Raw genomic sequence first — 27,303 nt, forward strand, 5'->3', positions numbered from 1 at the left:
CACAACTATAGCTGCACCATTGTGCAAATAAATCTTTCCAGATGCTGGCAGCCATCCCATTATATTTCAATTGGAGTCAATGATCCGGCACCAAAAACATCTCTGACCTTTTCTGATATTTTGGATGTTATGACATGTCATTAGCAGCATTCATATTCTTTGCTAAACACGGGAGGTCTTCTCTAGTAAAGTTTGACAGAGAATATTTTGTCTAACGATTATAACAAAGTTCTTTCATGCTGTGTAATGAACACACTGACATAACTGACATTTAGGTATACACCTAAATACATAAAAGGAACATTTTTTACTGGCCAAAGGATTCTTAGATTTGCCCATCCAGTCCTGAGGTTTACAAATATGCACTGCAATGTATAACCTGTGACTGACAAGGAAGTAGAGCTGATTATAACCTGCTGTAGTAATACTTACAGGCTTTGTCCATCGTTGTTTTCACTTGACGGTGAAAGGAGAAGTAGCTGACTGACAAACTTAACTCTGTCACTCTGATATCTGTTCTTATCAAGATGTTTGAAAAATATTTAGCATATTGATCTGTTTCTCCATTCAGTCAAAAATCTTATGTACAAAAGACTAATAAGTCAGAATCAAGAACTTACACCCAATGCACCCATTGGTTTTGGTCTGTTTGCCCCTATGTCACTACTGTGTCCTTTAGTGAAGAAAGGGTTGGTAGAAGGCACCACAAAGCCCATCATTCTGACATGAAAATGTTATAATAATCAGTAACTTTAAGAAAATCTGGCCATGTGCATGATTAGTTCTGTGCCAAGCATTGTCTAACAATCCTGTGTGGTTTCCAAAATGTATTTTTGTTTTATATTTCTACCTGGCCTCGGAATTTTAGGATGATGGGAAATAGTAACAGCCATATCAGTTCAGTGGCTTTATTTTCCTGCTGGGATTCAGTTCCTTTTTTCTTTTCCTCTGCTGAAAACAATAGAAAACTCTGTGGAGTGGTAGCTTCCAACAGCCAGAGCCCCCTCTTCAATTATCTTCCTATTCTGAATGCTGCCTGTTAGCGGTTCATAGTGGAGGTAGAAAAGGGTGCTTTATAACTGCAACTCCACTGCTAAATAACGTTCCTCGCCACCGTAAAGGGCAGCCTCGTCAGTGAATCTGGTCCTGCTTATACGGGGAAAGAACACTTTACAGAGGAATAATTCATGAGTACACTCAGCTGGAATATGGTAAAAAAAAATGAGATTTATACCCAGATGGAGGAATAAACATCTTAGCCGTCATCAGAATCCAGACTTCAGCGACTCAGCTCTGGGTTCTGCCGGGTGTCAAAGAGAGTCTATAGAAGAATAACATAATGCCGCTGGGACCGGCAGTACAAGATGGGGAAGGAACCAACAGGGACCTACAGCAATCTTTAACCCATTTTGAGGGCTTTTATAAACATTGATTTTAACAAACTTTTCTTTCACAGATCCTTATTTGCTGCTACTTGTATGAGTTTATAAAAAGTGAACTTTTCTGTTTTACATTTTCTAAAAAGATACTTTCTGATGAATGACAGAAACACTAAATCTATTCTACAATCTTTATTTTACAGAAAATCCTCATTTGTGCACCTTTCTGATTTAGTTTTATTCCATTGCTGTGGTATGATTGCTTGGCTAAGTTAGTCCTGTCCATCGAGCATTTGTGGGAGGGAAGAGGATCCGTTGCTAGAAACGTAGCCATGAGGTCAGAATGGTCATGTTAAGAAAATTACACTAAATCAAAGAAGGGGCAATTCTTTGTGTGTGTCTTTCTTCTTGCCACATTATAAAGCAACAATAATATTTTCAAGATAAACAATAACTGGAGGTGTTAGTCTGACACTTTACTTGTATGCTGCTGGCATGAAAATATACATCTGGTGCTGGGGCACCACACTAAAACCAGTAATTTTAGTTTTGGGTGGCCTGACCCTTTAAGTGGAAGAAACATCTGACAATGGGAGGAAAGTGGTGATCTTGACACTAAATCATGCTTCTTATGGCTCATTAGGAAGTGTCAGCTCATGCCCTTTTCTGGCTGTGAGCACAGGCTGATAACACTAATCAGCAAAGGTGTTGACCTTTCTCCACACATGATTGCTACAAAGCAGATCGGAACAAAACACTACAAGACTCATTCAACATGTGTTTTGGACTTTTAGAGCCGCTAACCTTTAAGCATCACAAAATAGCGGGAAGTCTATAAGTCTCTCGCCTTTATAATTGTCAGACTGAGATGTGAAACTAAAGGGGCCGCAAACATGACTTGCACCTCATCACATGCACGACTGCAAGATTTTTTTAGAGCTGCCCCGACTCTCTGGAATGGTCCTCCTTGTCCTATTCGGCTTGCTCCTACTTTCTGCTCATTTAAAAGAGCACTTAAAACCCATTTTTTTCAAACTTGCCCACAGTCTTCTTCTGTCTCCTAAACTCACTCACTCTCCCTCACTACTTCCCACCATTACATATCTCCCCTCCTATTGTGTTTTACTTCCTCCACCTCGTAGACTGTAAGCTCTTCTGGGCAGGGTCCTCTCCTCCTTCTGTGTCACTGTCTGTATCTGTCTGTCATTTGCAACCCCTATTTAATGTACAGTGCTGCGTACTATGTTGGTGCTTTATAAATCCTGTTTAATAATAATGATATGGCAGCGCTCCAGTCTGGATGGTTTTGGCTGCATTAGGTGACAATTTTATGCCCGGGGGTCTGTTGGATACCTGCCGGTCAACAGGTGCTAGAAAAACATCTTCCTATTGCCTATGCCGATGCCTTGCCCAATCCCCTTTCCCAAAGCATTGTAGAAAGTTACAAAAATAAAAAAAAGTAAAGTGTACAAACCACATTCTTTACCTTACAGGCCAGAACTCAGATTGAGGTAATTCTAAGAGCATTCATTGATATTCATTGTCAGGTGAGTTTGACCTACCTTTGAGCTGTCTCAAGCAGGTTTTGTATTCACACAGACTAATGTTCGCAGAGGACTTTAAATAAAAAATCTTCTTTCTATGTAGAAATAATTAACAAGACATACGCTATGCTAATTTGATGATGTCACCAGTGACTGGCTCGCCAAGATAAGTTGTCAGTCAAGAGTATGAAGGGAGAGGTGGCCAGGTAGGTGATCAGTTGGACAGGATAGGATAAGGTTCTCTAAGAACACCAGGCATTCAGTGCTTATCATATCAATGGCCAACAGAAAAGCAGTACTTCACTACTGGACACTACAGTCTCTCTCTCCATATTATTAATACAGAATTTTTTTACAACCAAGTGAACAGAGACCCTTCACTTTTTACAACTTCACTGGCCGGTAAGTCATGGCTTTACAAATATGAACAAATCATACAAAGACCCACCTAAAACCAGACAAATAATTCCCTTACTGATCTTTACAGATATGTATAGATTTTAAGGTATGTTGATTGGTGGTTAGGGTTTATTATCTGGAAATCAGAAAAGGAGAGTTTTCTAACCTTTAAACTTGTGAAAGACAGCCCAAAGCTCGGCGATGTCTGTGGCAAAGGTAATGTCTGTGTCCAGGACAATGACCCGCTCCAGGCTGGACGGAAGAGTCTTGGTAAGCACCAGCTTCATAAGCCCATATATTCCTGAGTAATGTTTGTTTGGAATCCATGACACCTCTGACTGCAGGAAGTAAAAAAAGAGACAGAATTTAAACAAGAATTCAACGAACAGCAACAATGAAAGAAATATGACTGCAACTGCTGAGCAAAAGGCCTGAGAATGCTCATTTTCTAGCTACGGATTTGATCCTCTCCCTTCAAGTTTTTCATAAAATGAATATAAGCCAAAAGTTTCAGAATAAAGACTGATCAGTATACCTAAATCCATCACAATGAAGAAAAGCTTCATAGTATAAATCTGTGTATAAGTGTAACGTCCTCCAAATTTCTTTTTGTTAAACTTATTACTCTCCATGTGATTAGGCACATGGCTGCCATGAATGCATAAACTCCTGTGCATATACCTAGGAGTTATATCATTCCTACCCGGTCAATAAAGATAGCTGAAAACCTGGAAGAAGAGTGGGTGAAGATGGTGGTGTCTGGATAGAATGATGACAGGTAAGTGTAATTATAAAACTGCAGTCAGGCATGTATGTTTATTTTACTGCAGAAGAAACATTGCCTGTCCCCCCTGAAACAATAAACCTGCCCACTCAAGTTTATTTCCACTTCCGAAAGACACCCTTGGCAAGGTAGCAGCTTAGCATGACATTGATATGGATAGGAAAGTCTTCTAATTTGAATTTTCTTTACTGGTATCGTCCTAAAGTAAAACAGATCTGCTTCAAGCTAGACAAGCACTCATCAAATATTTTAACCTCCAAATTATAAGTAGGGCAAAAACAACTGATATGTAAACAATGTATGATAATACACAACATATAAGCTCCAATCACTACACATCACATATGGTTGATTGAATTCAGAATTTCAAAATTGATTTATGGTCAATTTGATAAAACAATCAAATGAACTGCTTAATGGATTGGCAAAATGTACCCAGCTATGGCCAACTTAACATTGTTACTTTTGTATCTGTTTTGATTCATCTGCAGATCAAAAAACTGAGCTTCAATCTGCATATGATAAAACATTTTTGTTTTAACAGAATATAAAATAAATTGTGTTCCTATTAATGATTAGCTTACTCTAATCAGACTTAAATAACTCCTCCTTCTCTTTCTCCTTATATGTAATAATATTTCTGCGTGAGAAGAGTTAGACAGAGTAAGCGATGGGGTTCTCTGGCAGAACAGACAAAGATCAATTATTCAAAAATGCTGCATTTTTTTAAAAATGTAAAATTTCATCTTTTATATATATTATATATACCTTTTATAGATACTAAAGGCATGAGAGAAACAGAGAGAGAGAAAGAAATAAAGAAAGAAAGAGTAAAGAAAAAAGAGTAATGTCCTCTATCAGAGTATTTTAGGTGAGGATAATTAGATGCTGAGTATTATAGGAGAGGAGAGTTAGATGAAGGCCAGCAGTGGAAACTGAGTATTTCACAGAGTTGTATGCTGGAGGGATTGGAGTCCTCCGGCAGCACAGAATAGCATACAACCAGCACAGGATGATCATGGCACCAGTCACATCCCAACACAAAACAAATGTGATCCATCCATCTTCTCTGCAGTCATAATAAACCTGTTACTGGTCACCTAATAAGGTGACTCCAAATCTGTAGGGTACATAGGATGGCAGACAATTGGAACAAAAGGAAATGGCTTTGAGCCCAGCAGAGAGTAAATAATCAAGATCTAGGGATAGCATCAACACAAGCAGGAGGATCATAAATATATATTACGTTCACATCAAGCAAAACATTATCATATTATCCCCTCGACAGCGGCCAGCGCTGGAAATACTGAGCCAGACTCCCTCTGAAATAGAACCAAATAGCAAAATAATGATATTTCACATCTAGCTGAAATAATATTTTATTTTATCCCCCTTCTCCCGGTGCTCTGGCTATATGCCGTTGTTTCCTCAGGGGTGTTTATATAGATATTATAATGTGCCGACTGTTCTATCTTACGTTGTCGGTGTGAAAAAATAGAAACTCTGCAGCAGCAGGGGGGAAAACCATCACAACTGTTGACAGAATTGTTAAAGAGGAACTCCGGGCTATTTGCAGCTTATTTTATTGATTCAGAAATGTCAATGTAATTTCACTGTTTGTTTTGCCTTTGCAGGATGGAATGTTTGGCAAAAAATATGTTGTAAATTATCAAAACTGTTTGCAGAATTTGCTTTATGGATTCAAATTATCCATAGTAAACATTTATAGTAAAGCTTGCATGAATTTATAATGTGTGTTGCACCTGTATAAACATCATATTCCTTCCAAAATATTGCATTGGAGATATCAGAGGCCCATCGAGTTAGTTCCATGTGTCTGCACTGTAGAGCTGACTATAGTCACCCATTTAAAAATGCAATTGCCTCTGACATGGACCCTGACATGGAACCACATCACTGTTAGAAGCCTTGTTGCCTCATGGTGCTGTTATTTATTAATTTGGCCTTCCTTAAAAAAAGACAAAAATGTTCTTCAATTGTAACTGTTGTGTTTAATTGTGTAGTTAACTATGCTGTCATCCGGCCTTGCATCTTCAATCTGTTAAATGACAGCAATCAACTGACAAAAGTTCATGTTACACCTACAATGGCCAGCAGAGGGCAGCACCCTGGGATATACCGGTACACAGAACAAAATAGAAGTTATCTGCTTTGGGCCAGGGCCGGTATTGGTAAAGGTCTGGCATTGCTTCTCATCACAAAAGGAATCTGTACATCACTTCCATCTCAAATTTTAAAATTACATTTATTTCCTCTTGGAAATAGTATATTCGGGAGAAAAGGTGTGCAGCACCGTAGTAGTTATCAAAGGTGCAAAGTATAAAAGTCCCAGCTTTTGTGGAGTATAGCCTGGGGGCCACATAGGACCATCTCCCTTTCTTTAAAACCAATACTGCTTAAAGAATTTCCTTTTAAAAGCCTTTTATCTGTGCGCTTAGCACACCCAGCGAATCCTGCGTTGTCTTGCTTTCTTTTTTCTCTCTGGAGCTCCCTGCAAGGTCCCATACCGCCATTCACTTTCCTCTGGGTTCTTGATGATGGTCACCTGAGATCGGTGAACTGTTCATGAACTGATTGGCTCCTTGTGCTTCTTCTACCTCTTTCATTCTGCACACAGACTGCAGTAGGCTAATTCCAGGTAAAATTTAGAAACTGACACAGTTTGTATTTAAAATGACAAATGAAAGAATACAGAGCTGCATTATTTGTGTCCTTTATATCTGGCTAGAGTTCAGCTTTACCCTAAATTCCAGCCGCCACTTTAACGGTTTGTTTGTGCCTAAAGGTACCCTTTAACTGTCCTTAAATCTGACCATCACCGGCTAGCGGTAGTAACTATGAGTTTGCAGCCTCACATTTCAGAAAATAAGGCAGCATGACACGGATTCACCCCTGAAGCTCTAGCAAGAAGCATTATGAAAAAAACAGCCAATTTGTGCTGCAATGGCTCCCTAGAATCTAGAAAAGGTGTATGTTCTCAATTTGTAATTTCCTGTGGTTACCAGAGTCACCCTTTAACAGACTTGGCAAGAGAAATCATCCTGATTTAATAGGCAACTGAGTGTCCAACCCACTGTTAATAATTTGGGACACCGTGTGTCCCCGGTCTAATTAGGATAAATTCAATGTTGCACAAGAACAAAGCAGCCTAATTTGCTTATGCAAATGAGACTAATAAGCTGAGAGGTTCAGAGTGTTTTAGGTGAGCGGTGTGCAGGGAGGGGGAACGCTGGGAAAGGAGCATCAGAGACGGTAGTTAGAAGTAAGACGGTCACCTTCATGGAGATCTGTTTGTGATTCATGCAGGTATCATCCCATGCATGTGTTATTAACACTGAGCTAAGGCCTGGTAATCTCAGGACTTTGACCAGAAGCCAGGGGGATAATCCCTTGTTACAAACCTGATACTTGTGTCTGATGGCCACAGCTGCCTTCTGCTAAGTGTCTTAAAGCTGAACCCTGGGCAAAGATTACATGCAGTAGGTGAGAGGTGTTTCCCCTGTCAAATAAAATAAATAAATACAAAAATACACACAAAGCACCATACATATACACCTAAACAGTAAAACAAAAAGTTAAAAAAATGTAAAATAAAAACACATCCATAAAAACACATGTAAGCACAGACACACACCACAGTGTTCTCCCCAGCTTTTTTTAGCTGGGTGCACCACCCGGGACTTTTCAGTAACCACCCGGCTGTTTTTTGGGTGGTTTCTAAAAAGCTGCATCACAAAAAAGAAGCACTGGACAGTTTGGGCATAATACAAAGACAATGGAAAAATGGAACATATTAGGAGGCAGGCACTAGAAAGTTGAAACAAAGTATAAAGGATGGAAGAATAAGGCCACAATTATAGGGAGTCACTGAATACTTATGGCACAAACAACTGGGGACGCTAAATTTGTCTCCCTGCCCACTTTTTGACCACCCAGCTACAAGTGCCCTCGCCCAATTTTTTTCTTAACCCTTGTCCTCTGTCTATGATTTTTTGAGAACAGCTTCCACAGTTCAGTCCCTTGTTATTTCCTGTTTTTTAAATTAACACAGTTCCACAGCTTCCACAGTTCAGTCCCTTGTTATTTCCTGTTTTTTAAATTAACACAGTTCCACAGCTTTCACAGTTCAGTCCCTTGTTATTTCCTGTCTTTTAAATTACCAAATAACATTTCATTTTCTAAAATACTTAGTATCATCAACAACTGACATTTTCCACAGTTATTTAGTAAAAATCACAACTAACCAAAATTTTTAAAAAAATAAAAGCAAAATCATCACATTTTTTTTGCAGAACTAATCCTTAAAAAACTGTGATCAGACAGGTCCTTTACTGCAGAAGTGACAGACAATGTCCCTTCTGTATTAATATAATCTCTTTCTGAATACAAGTTTTTAAATACAATCTCCTGCCCCCGTTCCGATGCTACCACCGCCATCTTTTTTTTTTTTCCTGGTTCTGATCTTCAGCCAACTTGATTGGCCAGGTCGAAATGACAAAACTCCTGCGCATGAATGTGGGAGTTCCATCAGTCCTGGCAGGCTGGGTGACCCAGCACATCCCGGCATCTTTTTTTTTAAAGACAGAGATCAGACATTGCCTGTCCCTTCTGCAAAACTGAACTTGCTTAATTACATTTTTTGTGGAATAGTTTTTCTTTAAACACATAGTGGTTCCAGAGCAAGAAGAAAAAAAAATGTCATAAACAATGGTTTCAATTTTTTTCAATAGGGAAAACCCCTCAAGGATCCCCTGAGGCAATAAGATCCCCCCCAGATCCACAGCCTGCAGTGTTATGATTATTAATAGGCAGCTATATTTAGTGCATTTCAGAACCCCATCCAGACTTCTCTGGAATCAGCTCAGTAAGATACTTGTTTTCACCCTTTGATTTTCAGTTACTCATCCAGCAGAGCTCTCGGGGGATTTACCCAACAACTGGCACCAGTGGGCTGCACTAGCAGCAGTAATATGCCGTCTTTAGAACTTCAGACCTGGGAATCTCTGGATCAAGGGAATTAAGCTAGGTATAATGAATATAGATATCCCCTAGTGATCAGACTATGTAGGCCTGATTTATTAAAGCTCTCCAAGGCTGGAGAGGATATTATTATTATTAATAAACAGGATTTATATAGCGCCAACATATTACGCAGCGCTGTACATTAAATAGGGATTGAAATGACAGACTAATACAGACAGTGATGCAGGAGGAGAGGACCCGGCCCCGAAGAGCTTACAATCTAGTAGGATCACCCAGCTTCACTGATGAAAGTGTATCCTCTCCAGCTTTGGAGATCTTTAATAAATCAGGTCCTGTGAGTATGTAGCAAGTAAGAGGTTGCAGCAGGGGATGATCTATTGCAGATATTTGTGAACACAGACAAGAGCTGCATAGGCACCAGGATTAACATGACTGGGCTCCCTCATTTCAGTCTATTTATTAGGTAGTGATTTTGGATGATGTCTGAACAAAGATGGCTCTGTTTTTCTGGAGGAATAAAAAAATAACCAAATATTATCAAGGGGAGTACGGTAAAAACAATGCCAAATATGAATGAAGCCTGCCAGTGTATGCTGTATGATTCTCTAAATATCCTTTAGCGTGTCCCTTCTCTGCTTTAATAAAAGGGTAGACTTGATGGACCCCTTGGCCCGTCTCTTTTATGTTTCTATGGCGTCCCCATATTTTTTGCGCGGCAAACGTTACGCTACCTCGATGCTGACTTCCTAAAACATATTCAGTGGTCGCCACAGCAGCTGAGAATCCCAGCAAGAGATTTTCACGCCTGGTGGGCCACCATCTATCATGATGACTACTCGGTAATGCTTTAATTATATTAGGAGGAGAGTACACAATGTTTATATGCATTTAAGGATAATAAAAAACAAGGGGCGTAATTTATCGCTACACAAGGCCGTACGGTGAGCCGAGCACCTAAAGGAGATGCTAATTTCACTACATTTCATTTGTTATCACGCAGACACCGTTTACCGGTTTTAATTTGGACACGCTATTGTGTTAAACCAAAGACGACCAGTAGCTTTAATGTGCAAGTAATATTTGTATTAGGCTACAGATACAAGAAGGATTATGACTATTAGTCTTTGGGCAAATATCTAGTGGGTACAGTGATACCCCAATGTTATTTAGCAAAGAATTATTAAATAGTATACCCGCTATTTTTCCCTTTCAGCCCCCATCAGCTTTAAACAACACTAATTACACAGAGTCACAGGAAAGGTTTGGGCACTTGGAATCTAGTATTTCTCGTATGATGCTGTGCAAGGAATACAGTGCTGATGTCACATGTATGAAAGTTAGTATTCTTTACATTTAAACATTTAACATTTAAATATTTTTACTTTTTAAGGTGGCGTAGGTAGGCAGCCTTTATGTCTGTGTAAACTGATGACATAAGGAAAATTGCCTTGGCCTTGTATAGCTCTGAGTTGGGCACGTTAGGCACCTTTTGGCAATATATACCTTTTGGCATATATGTGGTATTGTATATTGTTTGTTAATCTTATGTGTGAACTAATGTGAATTGATTCTTTATCACACATACAATGCATGAATTTAGTAAGAAATATAATAAATTCTGGCTGCAGCTGTTCAGTAAGATTCTTTTATAAGGTCTACGCTCTTCTACGGGATACATAAATACTAAGAGATGACACCTTATGATTTTTCCTTTAAATTCGTTCAGTCACTTCAGATTGAGAGGGTAGTAAAACGGCACCTGTTCTGATGTGCCTACATCTGGATGGCCCTTGTCATTGCCTGTGTACCTAGTGGATGGCACCGTGCCCCGTGCTCTTCAATGTGCTTGTGGGAAGTAAAGATCCAGCACAGCGCTAGGCATGAATTCTTATAATTAGGTGGCAAATGTCCCAAAGTTGCTGTCACCCGCTGCGCAAGGCAATCATCGGTACAAGTGAATTCTGGGCTATGTAAACTGTCGTCTCTGCAACAGCTCTTGGCTGTTCCTTCTCATTTCAGTGCTCGGCCCTGGCAACATTCACATTACAGTTAGAGAAGCCTGTTCTCAGCTCTAATATAAAATCATCTGATACTGTCTATTCAAATGTAGCTGATTAACTTGTCTTTATGTGCCTGGAAAGAACCCTATGTGGTGCAGACTGTTGGCGTGGCTAAACACCAACTAGGAAGCCAATCAAACTCATGTGGCACGAACAGAAAATCGGTCTCTTGATGTCACACTTTGGCTGGAAATCATTTATCCAAAATTTCCTTTTTTTGATTGGTAGATTTGGGGCGGTTGAAGAATATAAAAACAAAACTTTTTCTTTTAATAAAGAATGGTAATGTTTGTGTAAACTTTACCTAAATCGTTTGATAAAGTCCTTTGTATTATAGATAACGATTACACAGGTCAACAAAAAATTAGTTTTGATAATCAAAAGAAACCATAGCAAACTTTTCTAAATCAGTTTTTTGAGCAGATTTCAGATTGTTTTCAGTTTTTCCCTAACAGGTACAGTTCCTGAGTTATGAGTTTTATTATAGTTAACATTGTACGTGCAAGTATGTTGCACTAAAACTTAAGCACCATTGAAGTGAATGTTAATACATCTTCCGTGTGAAGTAAAATAAGGCACACTGTGGTATAGATCTACTGAACAGTGTCAGTCAGGTATCATTGTTTCTTCAGAAATGCTTAGAGTATGATTTTCTTGCGTACTCTTTATCTGGATTGTCACCGTACAGCATCCAGCAGTAGTCAGCCATCATACTTTCATTCCAGAAACCTTGGTAGCGGTGCTCCATTAACTGAACATCCTGGTGAAAATGTTCTCCGCTCCGGGAAGAATTCTAGATGTGAATGCAAGAAATGTGATTTTAATGACATGCGACAACCCAGTTTCTGGTATGAATCAAGCAGATTCTGAACTCCTTCCTTGTATGCCGGAGACTTATGTTTGCTCAGGAAATTTTCACAGCCACTTGAATGCATCCCAAGCTTCTAGCTCAGCTGCTAAGAGAAATTGTTTGAAAACATCATCCTGCAAAACAGACTTGATCTGTGGCCCTATAAATATCCCTTCCTTCATTTTTGCAGTGCTTATGTTTGGAAACTTCTCAACAAGGTACTGAAAACCCATGGAGTTTGATTTACCCATGGCCTTTACAAGGTTCTTCATCAAGCCTTACTTGATATGGAGAGGTGGCAGAAATATTTTATGCAGATCAACCAGAGGCAGAAACTTGACACTGCTTGTTCCAGGGTTATAGGTGTCCCTTGGTAGCCAATCACGCTTCACATAATGATCTCCCGTAGATCGGCTGTCCCACAAGACATAGGAAACAGCAATATTTTGTGAATCCTCCTTGCATTCCCATCAGCAAGCCAATGACCTTTAGATCCCCACAGATGTTCCACTGTTGTGTTTTATACTGGATTGCTTCAAGTAGTAACTTCATGTTGTCATAGGACTCCTTTAGGTTAATGGAATGGGCAATCGGTAAACTTGGTTTGGAATTACTATTATGCAGTAAGACTGCTTTCAAGTTTCTTTTAGAGGAATCAATGAAGATACGCCATTCACAAGGAACATGCTCTTGTGACAAACAGTTAAAGAGTGCATTTATATCATGACAGTAGCACAGTGAGCCATCACTAGTCAAGAACGTTATCAAGTTATGATTTTGTTTTCTGTAGTTAGTTAAAGTTACACCCTTTGCAAGCAAGAGCTTCTGTTTAAGCCTTGAAGCAAGAAGTTCTGCTTTGTCTTTGGAGAGATTTAGATCATGAACGAGATCATTCAGCTCTGCTTGTGTAAAGGTCTCTGGTTCTGAATCTTCATCGGCCAAGTAGTCAGGATCAGATGATTCGGGGTTGTAAATGGCTGCAATTCCAGCGCATTCCTCATCAAATTCTACAGAAGCAAGTCCATGATGTGGCAGTACCAGAACTGGCAATGAATCATTATGGGGAACAGGCCTAATTGCAGAATTGAGGATGGGATATACAATTTTTGTGCTTAGCTTGAGAATCCACTTTGGTTGACGCATCAAAAATAGCAGTCAAACTTTATCCTGGTCACCAAGTGGACAGCCAAAACATAATTTGAATATCTTTTTAAGTTCTGTGGTAATTTGGCAACATTGTGCTTTCATCGTGAATGAACCACACAGGTAACAGAAACTGACTGGATCATTAAGGCAATTTCTAGGCATGATGACAAATGAAATCAATCTCAGTTAGTGCGGTCTCTAACCTTAAAAAAATTAATGTTACATGTTGTAATATGTTAAGGCTATTTATAACAAATTTCACACAATATATAATTAGCTGCATCACAAAAACTAGACGTGCAAGAGAAAAACTGAACCCAGATTTGAAATCGGCATCAAAAATACTACTAAGCCGACATAAAAATATATATGATGAAAATGACATGTTGACCTGTGTTATTCCATTTTTATAAAATACTGTTTGTTATTGTCTGCTTTGTTATACACGCCTCCTTACTGATACTTCCCGTCTACCTGAAGATAGTTACGAGGAATTTCTGAAGATGGGTTTCTTGTTGCTGAACCATGCATGTGTTATGTGCCCTGAAATGTCCACTTGGTTCCATATGAAGCACATGGGACAGGGTGAAAACACAGTAGCACAATTCCTGTCACCCTGTAACATGAAGAGACTTAATAAGGTCCTTCAGCACAGGGTCACCAGGTATCATAAAGAAAGCAAGATGTTTACACAAAGTCTTATAGGAAAACAACTGCTGCTTCAGGGAAGGCTCTACATGTAGCATCTACCTGCAGCAACCCAATGGTAAATTGAATGGGAGAGGCAGTGAGCGTTTCAATACCACTCACTGTGGCCCCCTGTCAAATGTGCTGCAGTGAAAGTGTGCCAGCTGCCGGAAGCCACTTGATCCCCCTGCAGGTCCTTCCCTAAATGTTCATATATTCTTTTGAATAGATTGTTTGGTAAAATAATAATCGGTTTGGAGACAGGGTCTAATTAAGTGTTTAGGCGAACCCACGACAGTCATCTTTGCTCTATGAAAATAAAAGTCACCTGCCGTCCTAAATTTTCCCATCAGCTCTAATTGTGGACTCAGAACACGTGACTGCCTTTTCCTCATAGAACAGGCCCAGGCGATGGCTTAACATACTTACATATGCCTAGGCCTGTCCCGAATCTGGTGAACTTAAGGTCTATGTGGTCAGCTAAAAGCTGCCTTTTGTTTTAGGATGGCTGAGAAGAAGTTGCTGTGATTGGAAATGTATAGGAGGGAGAGCAGACAAAGAGGATAAGAGGTGATTCATCAAACTGACTCATACACAAGCTGCAGCCATGTTACCCCAGGAGGAGACAACCAGATAGCATTGGTCACCCTCGGCCTCCCTGCAATTACCGCTGAATCTCACTACTGATTACATCAGCTGTCTTTCAGCTGTGCTTATTGTCAACCAGAAAGTGTCACTTGTTCCCATCGAATGCCATGTGTCTATGACATATTTAGTATTTTTTGTCATTTATATTTAAAAGAGGATTCCACTTTAAAGTTGACCAGAAACTAGATATAATGTTCATATAAAATAATTCTGTCAATTAAAAAAATGGTAGACAAGCAAACCTGTAAAAAATCCTCAACTATAGTCTGCTTCCAAAGATCAAAAGGAACTAGTGAGCAAAGCTGCATACTTTACATCATACCTCAATTATTAGGTAAGATAGTTGTGTGATTTTGTAATTGTGTGTGTTAAACTACCTACTGGTAAAGTTTTGGTTGCTCATGATATACAAGACAATTGTACCACCATAACAAGAGGACTCCCCTACTGCATGGTACTATCTTGAGAAAGTGTACAACCAAAACCATAGATATAGGCTGGCTCTGCAATATCCCAATAGGATATGAATGAAGCAAGCATTCTAAAAAAAAATGTGGATTCAAACATTAAAAACGAAACATCCCTTGCATTTCGAGTGTTTTGTACCTAGCACCCACTTTTAATGTGAAATATCATTAGGAGGCTATGTATTGTATACAGAGATAGAAGATAGACAAACGATTCCAAAATCCTGGCATTCTGACCTTTATTGCCCATGTAGGCAAAGTGTTGGTCAGAACAAGCAAGAGACACCTGTCCAATAGGATAAAGGACATCAGTGGACTTTTCCCAAAATATGCATTAAATCCTTGTTTTAGATTTACTTGAAAATTGAGAATTCCAGAGACAAAGACTGTAAGGTAGAAAAAATGATATTTTACCTTCAGCTCATCTGCATCATAAAAATCAACGCGCACCGCGGGCACCATCCATGTCTGGAAAAGAGTGGCCAAGATCTGTTTGGCGATCGTGTCTGCGATGAGGTGGAAGTGAAGAGGGTTTCTCCTGAAATTAAAAAGGAAAAAAGATTTACTTTAGGTGGTCATTTAGAGACCTCAATGTTCTGCATGTATGTAGATTCACCTAGACCTGTAAAAGAGAAGATCTATTTTTCACCCCTACTGGTAATTTTATGGTTTTGGTGGCCTCTGCTTTGTGAATCAATGTGAAAGTTGCAAGGAATAACAGCAGCATAATAAAGGTAAAATAATCCAAAAACATTTATTTCATTACATAAGTCATATGATAACAAAGATGACAAACCAAGGTTTTCTGGGAACTATAAGGTCACCCCTTCATTACAGCTTTAAATACTGGTTTCCTTTGACTTCTAATTGCTAATGTGGAGGGGGGGGTTATGTTATTATTGGATTAAACTGGGTCTTTTAATCGTAAAGCACGCTTCAGAATCCAAATTCTTGGTACTGCGGGCTTTGAGGTTGCAAATATGTAGAGCATTACCAGGATTTAGCCCTGTTCCCCATAAAGGTTCACATAGATTTGGCTTCCTGTATATGGTGATCTTCCAATCATTTCGGCATGTGGTTATCACCACACTTTTTGATTATGTACTTTTTTCCATTGTATACTCAGTTTCAATTGCTTGGGTTTGTAATACAATCTCTTCAAATGCTATAATTACTCAAAATTGTGTTCTTACTAAGAACACGCCACTGCCTCCCTGAAACCGTATAAATAAGATTACATAACCCTGTTTTTTTTTCCAAATTGTACTTCTGTCTCTTCTCCTTATCTATTGATCGGGACATGAAAACAGACATTAGTTCCACTACAAAAAAGCTGCCATCTCCTGGATAAATGGAAGAGATTTTATTTCCCCAACCTCTCCTTTCAGTCTAGTGGATATGTGTCACCCTTGGCATACTCCTGAGAACAAATCCTTTCATTTGATATTCAAATGATATCCATTAAAATCTAATCCCATCTTCGGGGAATTAGCAGAGCGGCCCTGCTCACAAAAGAGCGCCCCGCAAGCTGTAAGTTATGGACGCCGAGAGGATACGTGACATTGTAACTGTGTGTAGCTATCAGTTTTGTCAAGTTTCCTAATGCAATTATGTACTTAATCAGCTATTTACATAATTGTGTTACAAAAGCTGGGACAAGAGTGGTGATGTGTATATTCTGTCAAAGAAAGATTTTCTTGATATCTAATGGGCACATTAGGATGCCGTTACAAGGCTGAGCACCAAGTGGACTATTTGGATGTTGCAGGTAGTAAAAAATGTTATATTGCCTTGAACTCTTATACTAGCCAGGCCACATAAAGATGCTTCTGATTAAAAACATTATCTGCCATTAGTGTATAATATCTCCTGTCTATAAACTGAATGTATAACCCTTTTTGTATATGCATATTTAATATGTTAAGACATTGAGCCTGATTTATTAAAGCTCCCCACGATTGGAGAAGATAGACTTTTATCAGTGAAGCTGGGTGATGTAGCAAACCTGGTATGGATCCGGTCCAAGATCTGGATCTGGTCCAGAATTCAAATTATTTGCATTTTAAGAACTCCATTCCTGGTTTGCTGGATCACCCAGCTTCACTGATGAAAGTCTATCCTATCAAGCCTTGGAGAGCTTTAATAAATCAGGCCCATTAACTTTAATGTTGCTATTACTGACACCACTTCTTGGTGTGGGGGTTATTATCAAGGCTGATAACAACACTCTTGAGGGGCCAATCTTCCCTACACTATTTTTTTTTAAAGAGGGGATTGGGGGGTTAATATTACTGCCACTGATAATACTCCTGGGGGGTTAATATTGCTTCTAGTAACACTGCTTCTGGGGTATTTTTAATGCTGCCACTGGCCCCAATCCTGAGGGCTATTTTTGGTTGGCATTGAAAGCAATTCTATGGGTTCCAATGCATTGTAAGACATACATTGTGAACTGACATATGCTGTATTGAATGTGCCCACATCTTTAGACATGCCTACATACAACACTTTATTTTGTGTGCCCTTTCTGACATTCTCTGGTGGGCCCCAGGTCTTTGGTCTGACCCTGATCTCCAGTCTTTGTTGGCAGTTTGGGGAAGACCCATTTCTGTTCCAACATGACTGTGCCCCTGTGCACAAAGCCAGCTCCATAAAGGCATGGTCTTATAATGGGATGTCCAAAACTGTTTTAATGATGGGATGTCCAACAATCTCATACGTAGGTGAGATTCCCAGGTGTCTACAAACTTTTCTCCATTTAGTATAGCTAGGTATTTTTTAATTAGATCACATTACAAAATTGTTTGCAATTATACATTACTTTTGTAGTGAAAGTAAAGTAACCGGGTAGGTGTAGTTTTTTCTTATGTGCCTGTAAGTGATCAGTCTGCCCTTCCAGAGCAGGTCCTTTGAACTTAAGAAAGCCTTTTGCTAATCCACAGAATTCTGTCTGAGTGAGCTCTGGGGTCTGCCTGAAATTCCTCTTTGGTTCCTCTACAGCCGACCTGCAGCCCCTATTGAAGTGTCAGCAGCATTTTCATCTTAAGAAAACCTTTGCTTTGTATTCTGCACAATCCTCCTTGGCAGCTTTTAGACAAAGCCGTTGCCTCAGCAGTGTCATGATTAGGTCTTCTGAGCCTTAACATATTTATTACAGATCTTTTTTTAAAGAACCCTCTATGTTAGCAGAAAATAAAATTGCCAGAGACAAATTCCAAGGTCTTGGAAAGTCGGCTGTGTGATGGCTTCACTGCTGGCGTCAGGTGAAAGAGTTTACAATTCTGCCCTGGGGATCCATCAGGGGGCAAATCATCGCTCATTAGGATCAGTGGTAGGTCTCTGAACCCTTGGGATAAGTCGATGGATGCAGCATGCAAGCAGATCATTTAGTGACAGAGATGGGCTTGTTATGGAAATCTGACAATGATACGCTGCACAATCAAATTTTAAGTGGTAAAAAAAGGGAGAAAAAACCTTTAATAGCATTTCTTTAAGTGTGAACTAAACAGAGAGCCCAGTACTAAATTTTACAGGTTAGTCACAACAAAAGAAGACTTTATTTGAAGGTCAGCATCAGAAAACAGCTATCAACAGGGATCAAACACATTTATGTGAAAGCGTTTTACCTGTCAAGTAGTTAGTAAAGTAATGGATTTTTCTGGTGATCCCAGGGTGACTACACTTGAAAGCTTGTGGTTTTAAAACTTTGTGACACCACCCAGCCCCTTACCTGTTTACCTATACCACAACTTACTATCATACGTGCAATTTCAGGCCAAGCCAGGGCTGCTGTCATGGTATCCTCTCATTTAGTAGACACAGGTCAGGCCTGGTCTTCTATCCATCCAAAGGGTAATGTGTACCCTTGGCAGATGCAGAGAAGAGTGAAAAAGAAAGTCTAGGAAGATAAGTCAGGAAATAGGTGGAAAATCCAAGGATAACTTTTACTAAAATAATGGCTAAGCTATTAACCCCTCCAATGGAATAAAGAGTGGAAGTGAGCAGAGTCAGGGACACACCACTACACTTGCAAACAGTTCATAAACTGGTGATTCTGTAACATCAAGTTAACAGCATCAGAGCAATCAATGCCAGTGACATGGCTTAGTCTATGACAAAATCTCCTAGATAGGCAGGTATATTGTGCTCACAAATTGAAAAATCTATTCTTCATCTTTTGACTGTAGTGCTTCATTGTTACTTTATTCAGATCTAAATTTTGATCCAGTAAACCTAATGTGCATTTATACTTAGCAAATGTTCCAGTTATTCTCTCACAGAAATCACAGCACTCCCCTTGCCATTTCCTTTATCTGTTTTCTTTTCTCCAGAGGAATGGAGTTATCTTTGTTCAGGCATAATCCAGGGTCGGTATATACTGTACTTTGTCATCAGCTGAAGCTCTATACACACGTCAGATGATTTTTACCGGATACACATGGTCGTGCTCATCTCTGGTGAGAATCTAACATGTGTACAGTGATGGCCTAATGGGATGTGGGGGAAGACAGCACAATGGGGTTCCATACACTCGTTCGACCCCCTCCTCTATCAACAAAACAGCCCTGTGTGGACAGCGCTCGTTCATTCATCCATCACTCTTTTTCTTTATAAAAACTGCATGTGTGTACGCAGCCTTACATATAACACAATCATATCTTGTCTGTGTTCACAAATATCTAATACAGATTAGGCGCAGCTCCAATTTCTTATATTGCCACTTACTACAAAGTTACAGTTTTGCAGATTGGTGAAAAGGATACTGAAGAAATGCTTCCTCAGGCGCTAGGCACAGGCCTAGCATGACTGGGTGGGAAGGCTGAACAGGGCAGAAGAGGGTTACATTTGGGGTGTGGGAGGTCAGGGAGAGGGTAAGGCAAAAATAGGTGGATAAAGTAAATAGTGGATGGGTAAATTAAGTGATATAGGCAGGTGGGGGTGAAGGGGAGAGGCAGAGGTCCGGTCAGCAGAGAAGAAGCTTCCTGCCCGTTGTATGTTTTTTGGGTGGTTTAGGTGGTAGCAAACGGATTGGCTGTTTGGGGTCATTGAGTGCAGTGCATGGAGAAGGTGATGGAGTGGTGTGGAGAGCCATCTATGGTATGGGGTGGAGTGGCCAATTGTTAGGGAATAGTATGCGTAACTGATATCGTTCTCAAGGCAGTGAAGTTGCACCTGGGAGCCGGGTATAGCAATGAGAGGTGCAGATCCCTGGTTAATGGTGGTTTTAGACCTGCAAGCTGATGGGGTTGGTAATGTTGTATTATTGAAAGTTGCAATGTTGTAACGGTTTATCTGATGGTAATTTGTCGGAAAGCTTTATTAAAATTTTTTGAAAATAACAGCCGAGAGGTCACTTACACCATACACACAGTTGTCATTTTTGGTTGGGGATTTCTTATTGAGTGTGAAAGGCTCTGACCTGCCGCAGTCAAGGGAAGGTCACAATACCACAGTTGTCAGAAAAGCAAACCAGGTTCTAACTGAGAAGAAATCAACCTGTTAGATTTAGGAAAAGCTCTAAAAACAAATGAAATATTGTGAAGTAAAAACATAAACCTAGATTTCCCCCGTGCCTATGGGCAGCCAAAAACAAGACAAAATAAAGAGATAAGGCATCTGTTCATTTTATAAAATGCAATCTAAATTAAACATCTTTGCAACTATAAAAAAAACGTTTATATTCAAACAAAATAGTTGCTTTACAATTACTGATACAGCAATAAACAAAAAATGACATGAAAATGTTCAGCTTATCATAAATATGAATTAAACATCGCTCAATTGCAAGAGAGCAAAGCGAACACATCTCCTCGCAGGATCACCAGAACATAACGGATACATAGAGGCAGATGACATAAAAAACCTCCTCACCTCTCCTGAGTGGTACATACACATTAAAAGGATTACAATAAAAAATACCATTTAAAGCTAGCAAAGAAATTGCATCTGAGTAGATGACTTTTTTTTAATAACATGAATGTTTTCCTCCTCCTGTGTATCTGTGTTTACCATACCGAATCCCCCTCCCTGTAGACTTTATCTCCTCTCTCTCTGCTATCGTCTCCGACAGCTAGATATCTTTGCAAGCACAATATATTGTATAGTCAAGCCGACCTGCCATCATAAATATACATGCCAGGTTTTTAGAGATTTTGTAGGTTTAGGGATTAAAGCTGAACTCCACCCTTGCCCTCAGTCTTGCACAGTTGTCTTCTCCTGTACTAAAATTGATTTCACTGCACACTGTGAGCTTCTTATAATGTGCATTAGAAAAGTCAGAACGAGCCCACAACATTTGGAAGACATCCAGCATCATCTAGCTCTTTTCTACCCGAACCACCCTTTTTATTCATTGGATTTTAGTTCTTTCATTCACACAAACTCACCATCACATGTTGGCATGACCAGGCAAAAAGGTTGGCATGAGAAGAAGCTGCTTTGTGTGCTTCAGCAAAAAAGGGTAGGACTTGCAATGTATGTTACTGCTTATAGTGAGGTTAGACTATGGCCATCTCACCTTGGGTGCTAAAGTACTTTTAACAGAACTGCATGTGAGCAGTGCCTGGGGATGCATGCATGTTAATGCAGTCTGCATAGAAACACCCAAACCTCTAGAAAAGCCATTCTCAACAAGGGTCCCATGGAACCATCGGGTTCCTCCAGAAGTTGACATAGTTTCCTTGAGCTACAGCTAACTGACCTCCCATAAGATGTGCCTGCCTCATTCTGCCACTTCATACAGCTGGATGCTTGAAACCAATGACCTCTTTAGCAGTCAGAAAAAGGTGACATTCTGAGTACTAATGTATGGGAGGCAAACCTACAAATGGCAACCAATTTTTCCCACTAAATGAATCCTATTAAATGACTATTTTAAGGATTCCTCAGAGGTAAAGAGGTTTAGAAAGGTTGCTTTTGAAAGGCATCCACCAAAAGGGACACAGGCATCAAAGCATAAACTGGGGTTTTGAGATTTCCTTATTCTGTCCTACCCTGATAAGGGGGGAGCGAGTGCCAGGGGAAACAGAGTTAGGGTTTATAGTGGGAACTATGGGGTAAAATGAGAAGCACAAATTAGGTTGAACTGCTGGACCTTTCCAATCACTTATCAAGTTTCCTCTACTATACAAATTATACAATTTAAAGCAGAACTATAGTTCATTGAAAAAAAATATGTGAGCGGGCAGGATTTATACTGCAGAAGGGACAGATGATGATCTGCAAAAAAACATACTTACCTGCCTTAATGCACACACACATCTCAGTATAGGATTTGTTTATATTTTAAAAGTTTAGTTCTGCCTCAATACTGTTAATATATGTGCATTAGCTTGGTTTGGCACTAGCCTCCTGTAGTCCCATGTACAGCACCACTGGCAAAGAAAGATTCAGCACTAGGAGTCAATCAGCTGCACTCCAGTGCATTTGAATTAGCATTATTATTATTATTACACAGTATTTATATAGCACCAACATATTACACAGTGCTTTACAAAGGTCATAGTCATATAACTAACTGTCCCTCAAAGGGGCTCACAATCTAATGTCCCTACCATTGTCATATGTCTTTAATACAGTCTAAGGTCAATTTTGGGGGGAAGCCAATTAACCTAACTTCATGTTTTTGGAATGTTGGAGGAAATCTGAGTACTGAGAGAAAACCCATGCAAACATGGGGAGAACCTGCAATCTCCATGCAGAGAGTCTGAGAGTCAAACCTGGGACCCAGCGCTGCAAAGGCCAGACTGCAAACCTCTGAGCCCCTGAGCTGAAGTGTTTTGACTGTGGGAGGGACAAATAATCCATTTTTGCTGCTTCCTTGCTGTCTGCTCATGGGCTGAGAAAGACAAATGACCAGACCCTGTTGCTCAACTCCAGTAAAGAAAACTTAGGTAACCAAGTAGACTGTGTAGTATGGCAGAGATCTGTAAATATACAATACAGGCATCAATCTTACCTGTGAAATAAGACAGACTTCACCAGGGTGACAACATCACGGCTGGCCTTGTACCCAGCACACACAATGGCAACATGGATTGTCTGCAAAGAAACAAAAGAATTTATGTTACAGTGAATAAACAATACAATATATGTATTCTGCATCTGCCTGCAGATTGCTAATGAGACAGGTTGCTAATGAACATTTTCATGTGCGCAAGTAAACCTTAACAATAGTGCAGAAATTGTTAACCAACTAACATTTTCCAGGATTCAGGCATCCACACACAGCAATACAAGCAATGGGCTACATGTGAATCAGGCTGCTATGTCCCACTACAACACCCGTCTCTAGCTGTGTAATTGGCAAGAAAACCACTGGCACAACCATCAAGCACAATTTACACACAAAGGCCCACTCAGAGGGTCAGCCACTGGCAATGATAGTCCTGCCACCCCAACAATAGCTACAGGCTAGCAGGCAAGGATGAAGCCCACCAAAGAAAATAAATGTAGCCCTACAGAAACCTGAAATTGGATGAAATGTGGAAGGATTAGACCCTCAGTAGGATTTGTATTTCTGTCTGTCTCTGAGGGAGAAATTCACCCTCTATTATTGTCCTGGTAACCATTTTTACAGACAGAAATTGATAATAGATCTAAAATGTTAGAGTTGTCTTCAGAGAAGAAATCTTAAAATGGAGATATTTGTTCAGGTGAAGACTGTCTAAGAGAGCAATTCACTTTTTTAAATCATTCCACCAGGGCACAGACAGCAAAAAAATGTAAAATTTCCCTTTTCTTTCCTAATGCAATCTTAATCTGTACCACTGAACCATCTAGCCTGTTTAAATCACATTATCCCGCACTTTCTGTCCTTGTAAAAACTTTTACAGGAACAAGCAATTAAAGCTGAACTTTAATCTGCCCCAATGTTGCATTTTCCTGGTTCCAACACCCTATCCCTCATCAACATGCTGACGAAGGGATAAGTTCCCGTCTATCGAGAGACCTCAATCCTGATGGAAACAGAAGGCTGGATCTTGGAATAGCAAATATCAAAATGCATTGATGGGTGGATGTTAAGTCTGAAGGACTGGGCTCCATAGGCACCATACCAGCTAATACCCAAATATGATGCTAAGCCTCCATGAAAGAAATGAAATCCAGTCAATAAAAATGCTGAGTCTGGAACAGTGAGGAATCAGCTAAATATTGTTGGACGTCCTCCAGTCAGTAAATGATGTGCTTTCTATCTGACTTGCTGCAACTTCTAATGTTTATTTTGAAAAGTGAAGGGAGTTTGGTCTGGTTTTGTGGGTAGCTGGAGCACAGTAAAAAGTACCACTGGAGATGATACCTGTTGTATTTATTTTTTTTTCCAAGTGATTTTTGCAACACTACAGAACATACATTACATCACTTTATTGTATGGGTCACAAGACCCAAACCAATGGTCCTGAAGCAGGGCAGCCTGCTAAGTGAAATACCTTATGAGGTCTTTAAGATGCTAAATGTGTATGTCAGGCTGACAACACTGTTGTCTAATTGCAAGGCAGCAGCTCAGAGTTGTCAGCCCAAAGCAGGAACTGGGAGGAAAATGTTTGCTTTATTCCCCTAAAAATCCAGCAGAAATTCAGACATACGTTCACCTAATTTCCATTGCGGATTAGTGTTGAGTCTGACACAGGGTTGGCATTTTTTGACTGCAAATCAGGAACGGAATGACATTTGAGTATCAGATAATTCCATTTCACTAAATGATGGCCTGAACTCCCTCAAGAGGCACAGCTGCAGCTAATCAGGCATGGAAACTGACAAAAAAAAAATAAAGCCGCTTTTTTGCCAGGGATTGCCTGAAGGTTCGCAATCGTGGCGTGACGAAAGACGTCTGTATTTTAGGACACTCAGATCTAATCTGGGCAGTATAATTGTGTTTGGAAGGCTTCTTTTCTATGGCCTTGGCAGGATGCAAATATTAACAGTTTCGGCCTGGCGAAGGACTACAATTACTTCATTGATAAAGTGCTTGTTGATTTTCTGCTTGGGGCAAGTTTCTTGTCGCTATGGAAACTGATGGCACAAAATTACCGCAATGGTTTAGGCATGAACAGAAGAATGTATGTTGAGCACACGAAGGGGAAAATCTTCCGGCATCCATATTGATGTTATCGTAGTCGGATGCGGTAATCTACCACTCACTTTAGAAGTCTTCCGAGGGTCTAATCAAGTAGGCCATAAAATTTTGTATCAATGAACACAGCATTACAGCTGGGAGAGGTGCCAGATTTTATTATGGCATATATCTTGTACACCCAAATGCTCTGCTTTCTTTTTTCTTGGTGGCTGGTGTTAGAATTTTACCTGAAACTTACCTTGTACAGGTCAATGTGTTCCCTGGTTTTTGAGACAGCGCTCTGCAACCTACTCATTGAACACTTACACGTAATAGAAAGCTAAATTGCTTGTTGTGAAAGCAGAACTAAAATTTCAAAATCCACAATCAGGCAGGTCATTATTGCAGAAAGGAGCAAGCAATGTCCCTTCTACAATAATCTCTTCTTCCTGCCTCATTGCTCCAGAAAACTGTAAAAATGATGAGTTGCCATTCACAGCTCAGCTTTGGATACAAGGACACCCGGCAATCCTGGGTTCCCATGTGGGAAATGAATAACGCACTGGCGGGAGAGTTATGTCCTCTCAGCCCAGCCAATCAAGGTGGCCAAAGAGTATCACAGGTTTAATTCCACTTACTTATCGTCTTACACTCTTTACCTTAATGCAACTCCAAAAGATAACAAATATCAAAAAGCAGATTGGATTATCTGGTTACAAAATTCACAAAATAATCTTATTTAAAAACTTTTTCTTTACCTTCTGTATTGATTGCTTGTTGTTGTTCCCCCCTGTACATTTGTTCCTACTAACCGCCTATTACATGTACACCCTCTTCTCAATCTTTGTTTACCTTCCTACCTATGTTTAAATGCCAATAAAAAACAGTTGAAACCAATATAACTCCTAAGCCTTAACCTCCAAACTAACTCCTAAAACCTAACACCTCTATCTAACCCACAACTTTAACCTAATTTGTAAACCTGTTCTATTATTCTAACCTATTTTCCAAACCTAACTCCAAACCTAGTCTTAATGTTAATGTAACTTCTAAAATGAACTCTAAACCCCAATCCTACTTTGTAACCTAAGGCTGCATACACACGTTAATTGTTGTTGGAAAGGATCTTTCTCGATCCTTTCCAACAACAAAAGACTGAATAAGCACTGTACATACAGCGCTGTTCTGCTCTATTGAGAGGGGGGAGAACAACGGGGCAAGACAAAGGAGTGGAACCCCGCTGAGCTCTCTCCCCTTCACTTCCATTATGATCGTTCGAAGTTTGTGGATCCCCCAGGATGGATCCATGAACAACAAGCGACGAGCTGCACATAGGTCAGATTCTCGTCCAATATCAGCCCTGCGGCGATTATCGGACTAGAATCATCTGACGTGTGTATGTTATCTCAAAAATCATACATATCTAATCATTACCCCAAATGTATTCCTAAACCTGACCCTTACCCTTAATGTAACTTCAAAGCCTAATCTTTATCCCCAACTCCTAAATCTTAACCCCAATTTTACTCCTAAATCTAGTCTTTACCCCCAACCTAACTCGCAAACTCAAACTTTTCCCTAAACACAACTTCTACACATAAGCTTTAAAGTAGAACCCAATGATATACTTTAAAATGTACATATGTTGTACCATTGTGGTCCTTATCATTTATTGATATAATCCGTGCAAACCCCAATAATTACTTATTGACCCTGTACATCCTACATCTTTATCCTACACTTTATTTACAGGTATACTTAGTGATGGTTGGTGTCTATGATTCCCAAGCTGGTAAACTGAATAATATAGTAGAGGAGGTGGGCACAGACACATAGTTGGCGAGGATGTCAGGCTCTGGTATTTTCCTGTATCTCTTCCACACTTTTTCTCTGCGAAGAAAGTGCAGCCACCTCTAGAAAGGAGTCTTCTATGTCAGTGAAAGTCATTCTTTATCAGCGTTAATTGAGGCGAGGTGGAGGCACTCCGCAGCTGTTTGGAAGCCCACTGGAGACCGTTTTGTTCAAACTATTTTAATTGAGGTATAATACAATTATGGCGCTAAGCCGTTATTACGGGGAAATTGCATTCGGGTAGAGGAGGAGATGCGTTTTGCATCGACCATAATGGGCTAAGCTAAAAGAAAATGAGAATCACGCCATTTCCATAACGATTATGGGAGAAAATAAAAGGAAAAAGGGAAAAGCTGGAGGTATTATAAATAGAAAAGGGCTGAGGGTATGCACGACTCTCCGCACCGCTGGTAAATGTGAGACACAATTA

The 27,303-nt window shown here is 39.8% G+C and overlaps 1 protein-coding gene across 3 annotated transcripts in view; it reads right to left on the reverse strand.

Moving 5' to 3' along the window:
* The window catches only part of LARGE1 (LARGE xylosyl- and glucuronyltransferase 1), a 237,452-nt gene that overhangs the window by 79,786 nt on the left and 130,363 nt on the right, over positions 1–27,303 (reverse strand). For all 3 annotated transcript variants that reach the window (XM_072400166.1, XM_072400167.1, XM_072400168.1), the window contains 3 exons: positions 22,926–23,008; positions 15,383–15,506; positions 3,489–3,660 (listed from right to left, as the gene is read on the reverse strand). In XM_072400166.1, coding sequence (XP_072256267.1) covers positions 3,489–3,660; positions 15,383–15,506; positions 22,926–23,008 — 379 coding nt within the window. The remainder of the gene's footprint in view (positions 1–3,488; positions 3,661–15,382; positions 15,507–22,925; positions 23,009–27,303) is intronic.

The sequence above is a fragment of the Pyxicephalus adspersus genome, chromosome 2 (genome assembly GCF_032062135.1).
Source record: "Pyxicephalus adspersus chromosome 2, UCB_Pads_2.0, whole genome shotgun sequence".
In the NCBI taxonomy this organism is placed as follows: domain Eukaryota; kingdom Metazoa; phylum Chordata; class Amphibia; order Anura; family Pyxicephalidae; genus Pyxicephalus; species Pyxicephalus adspersus.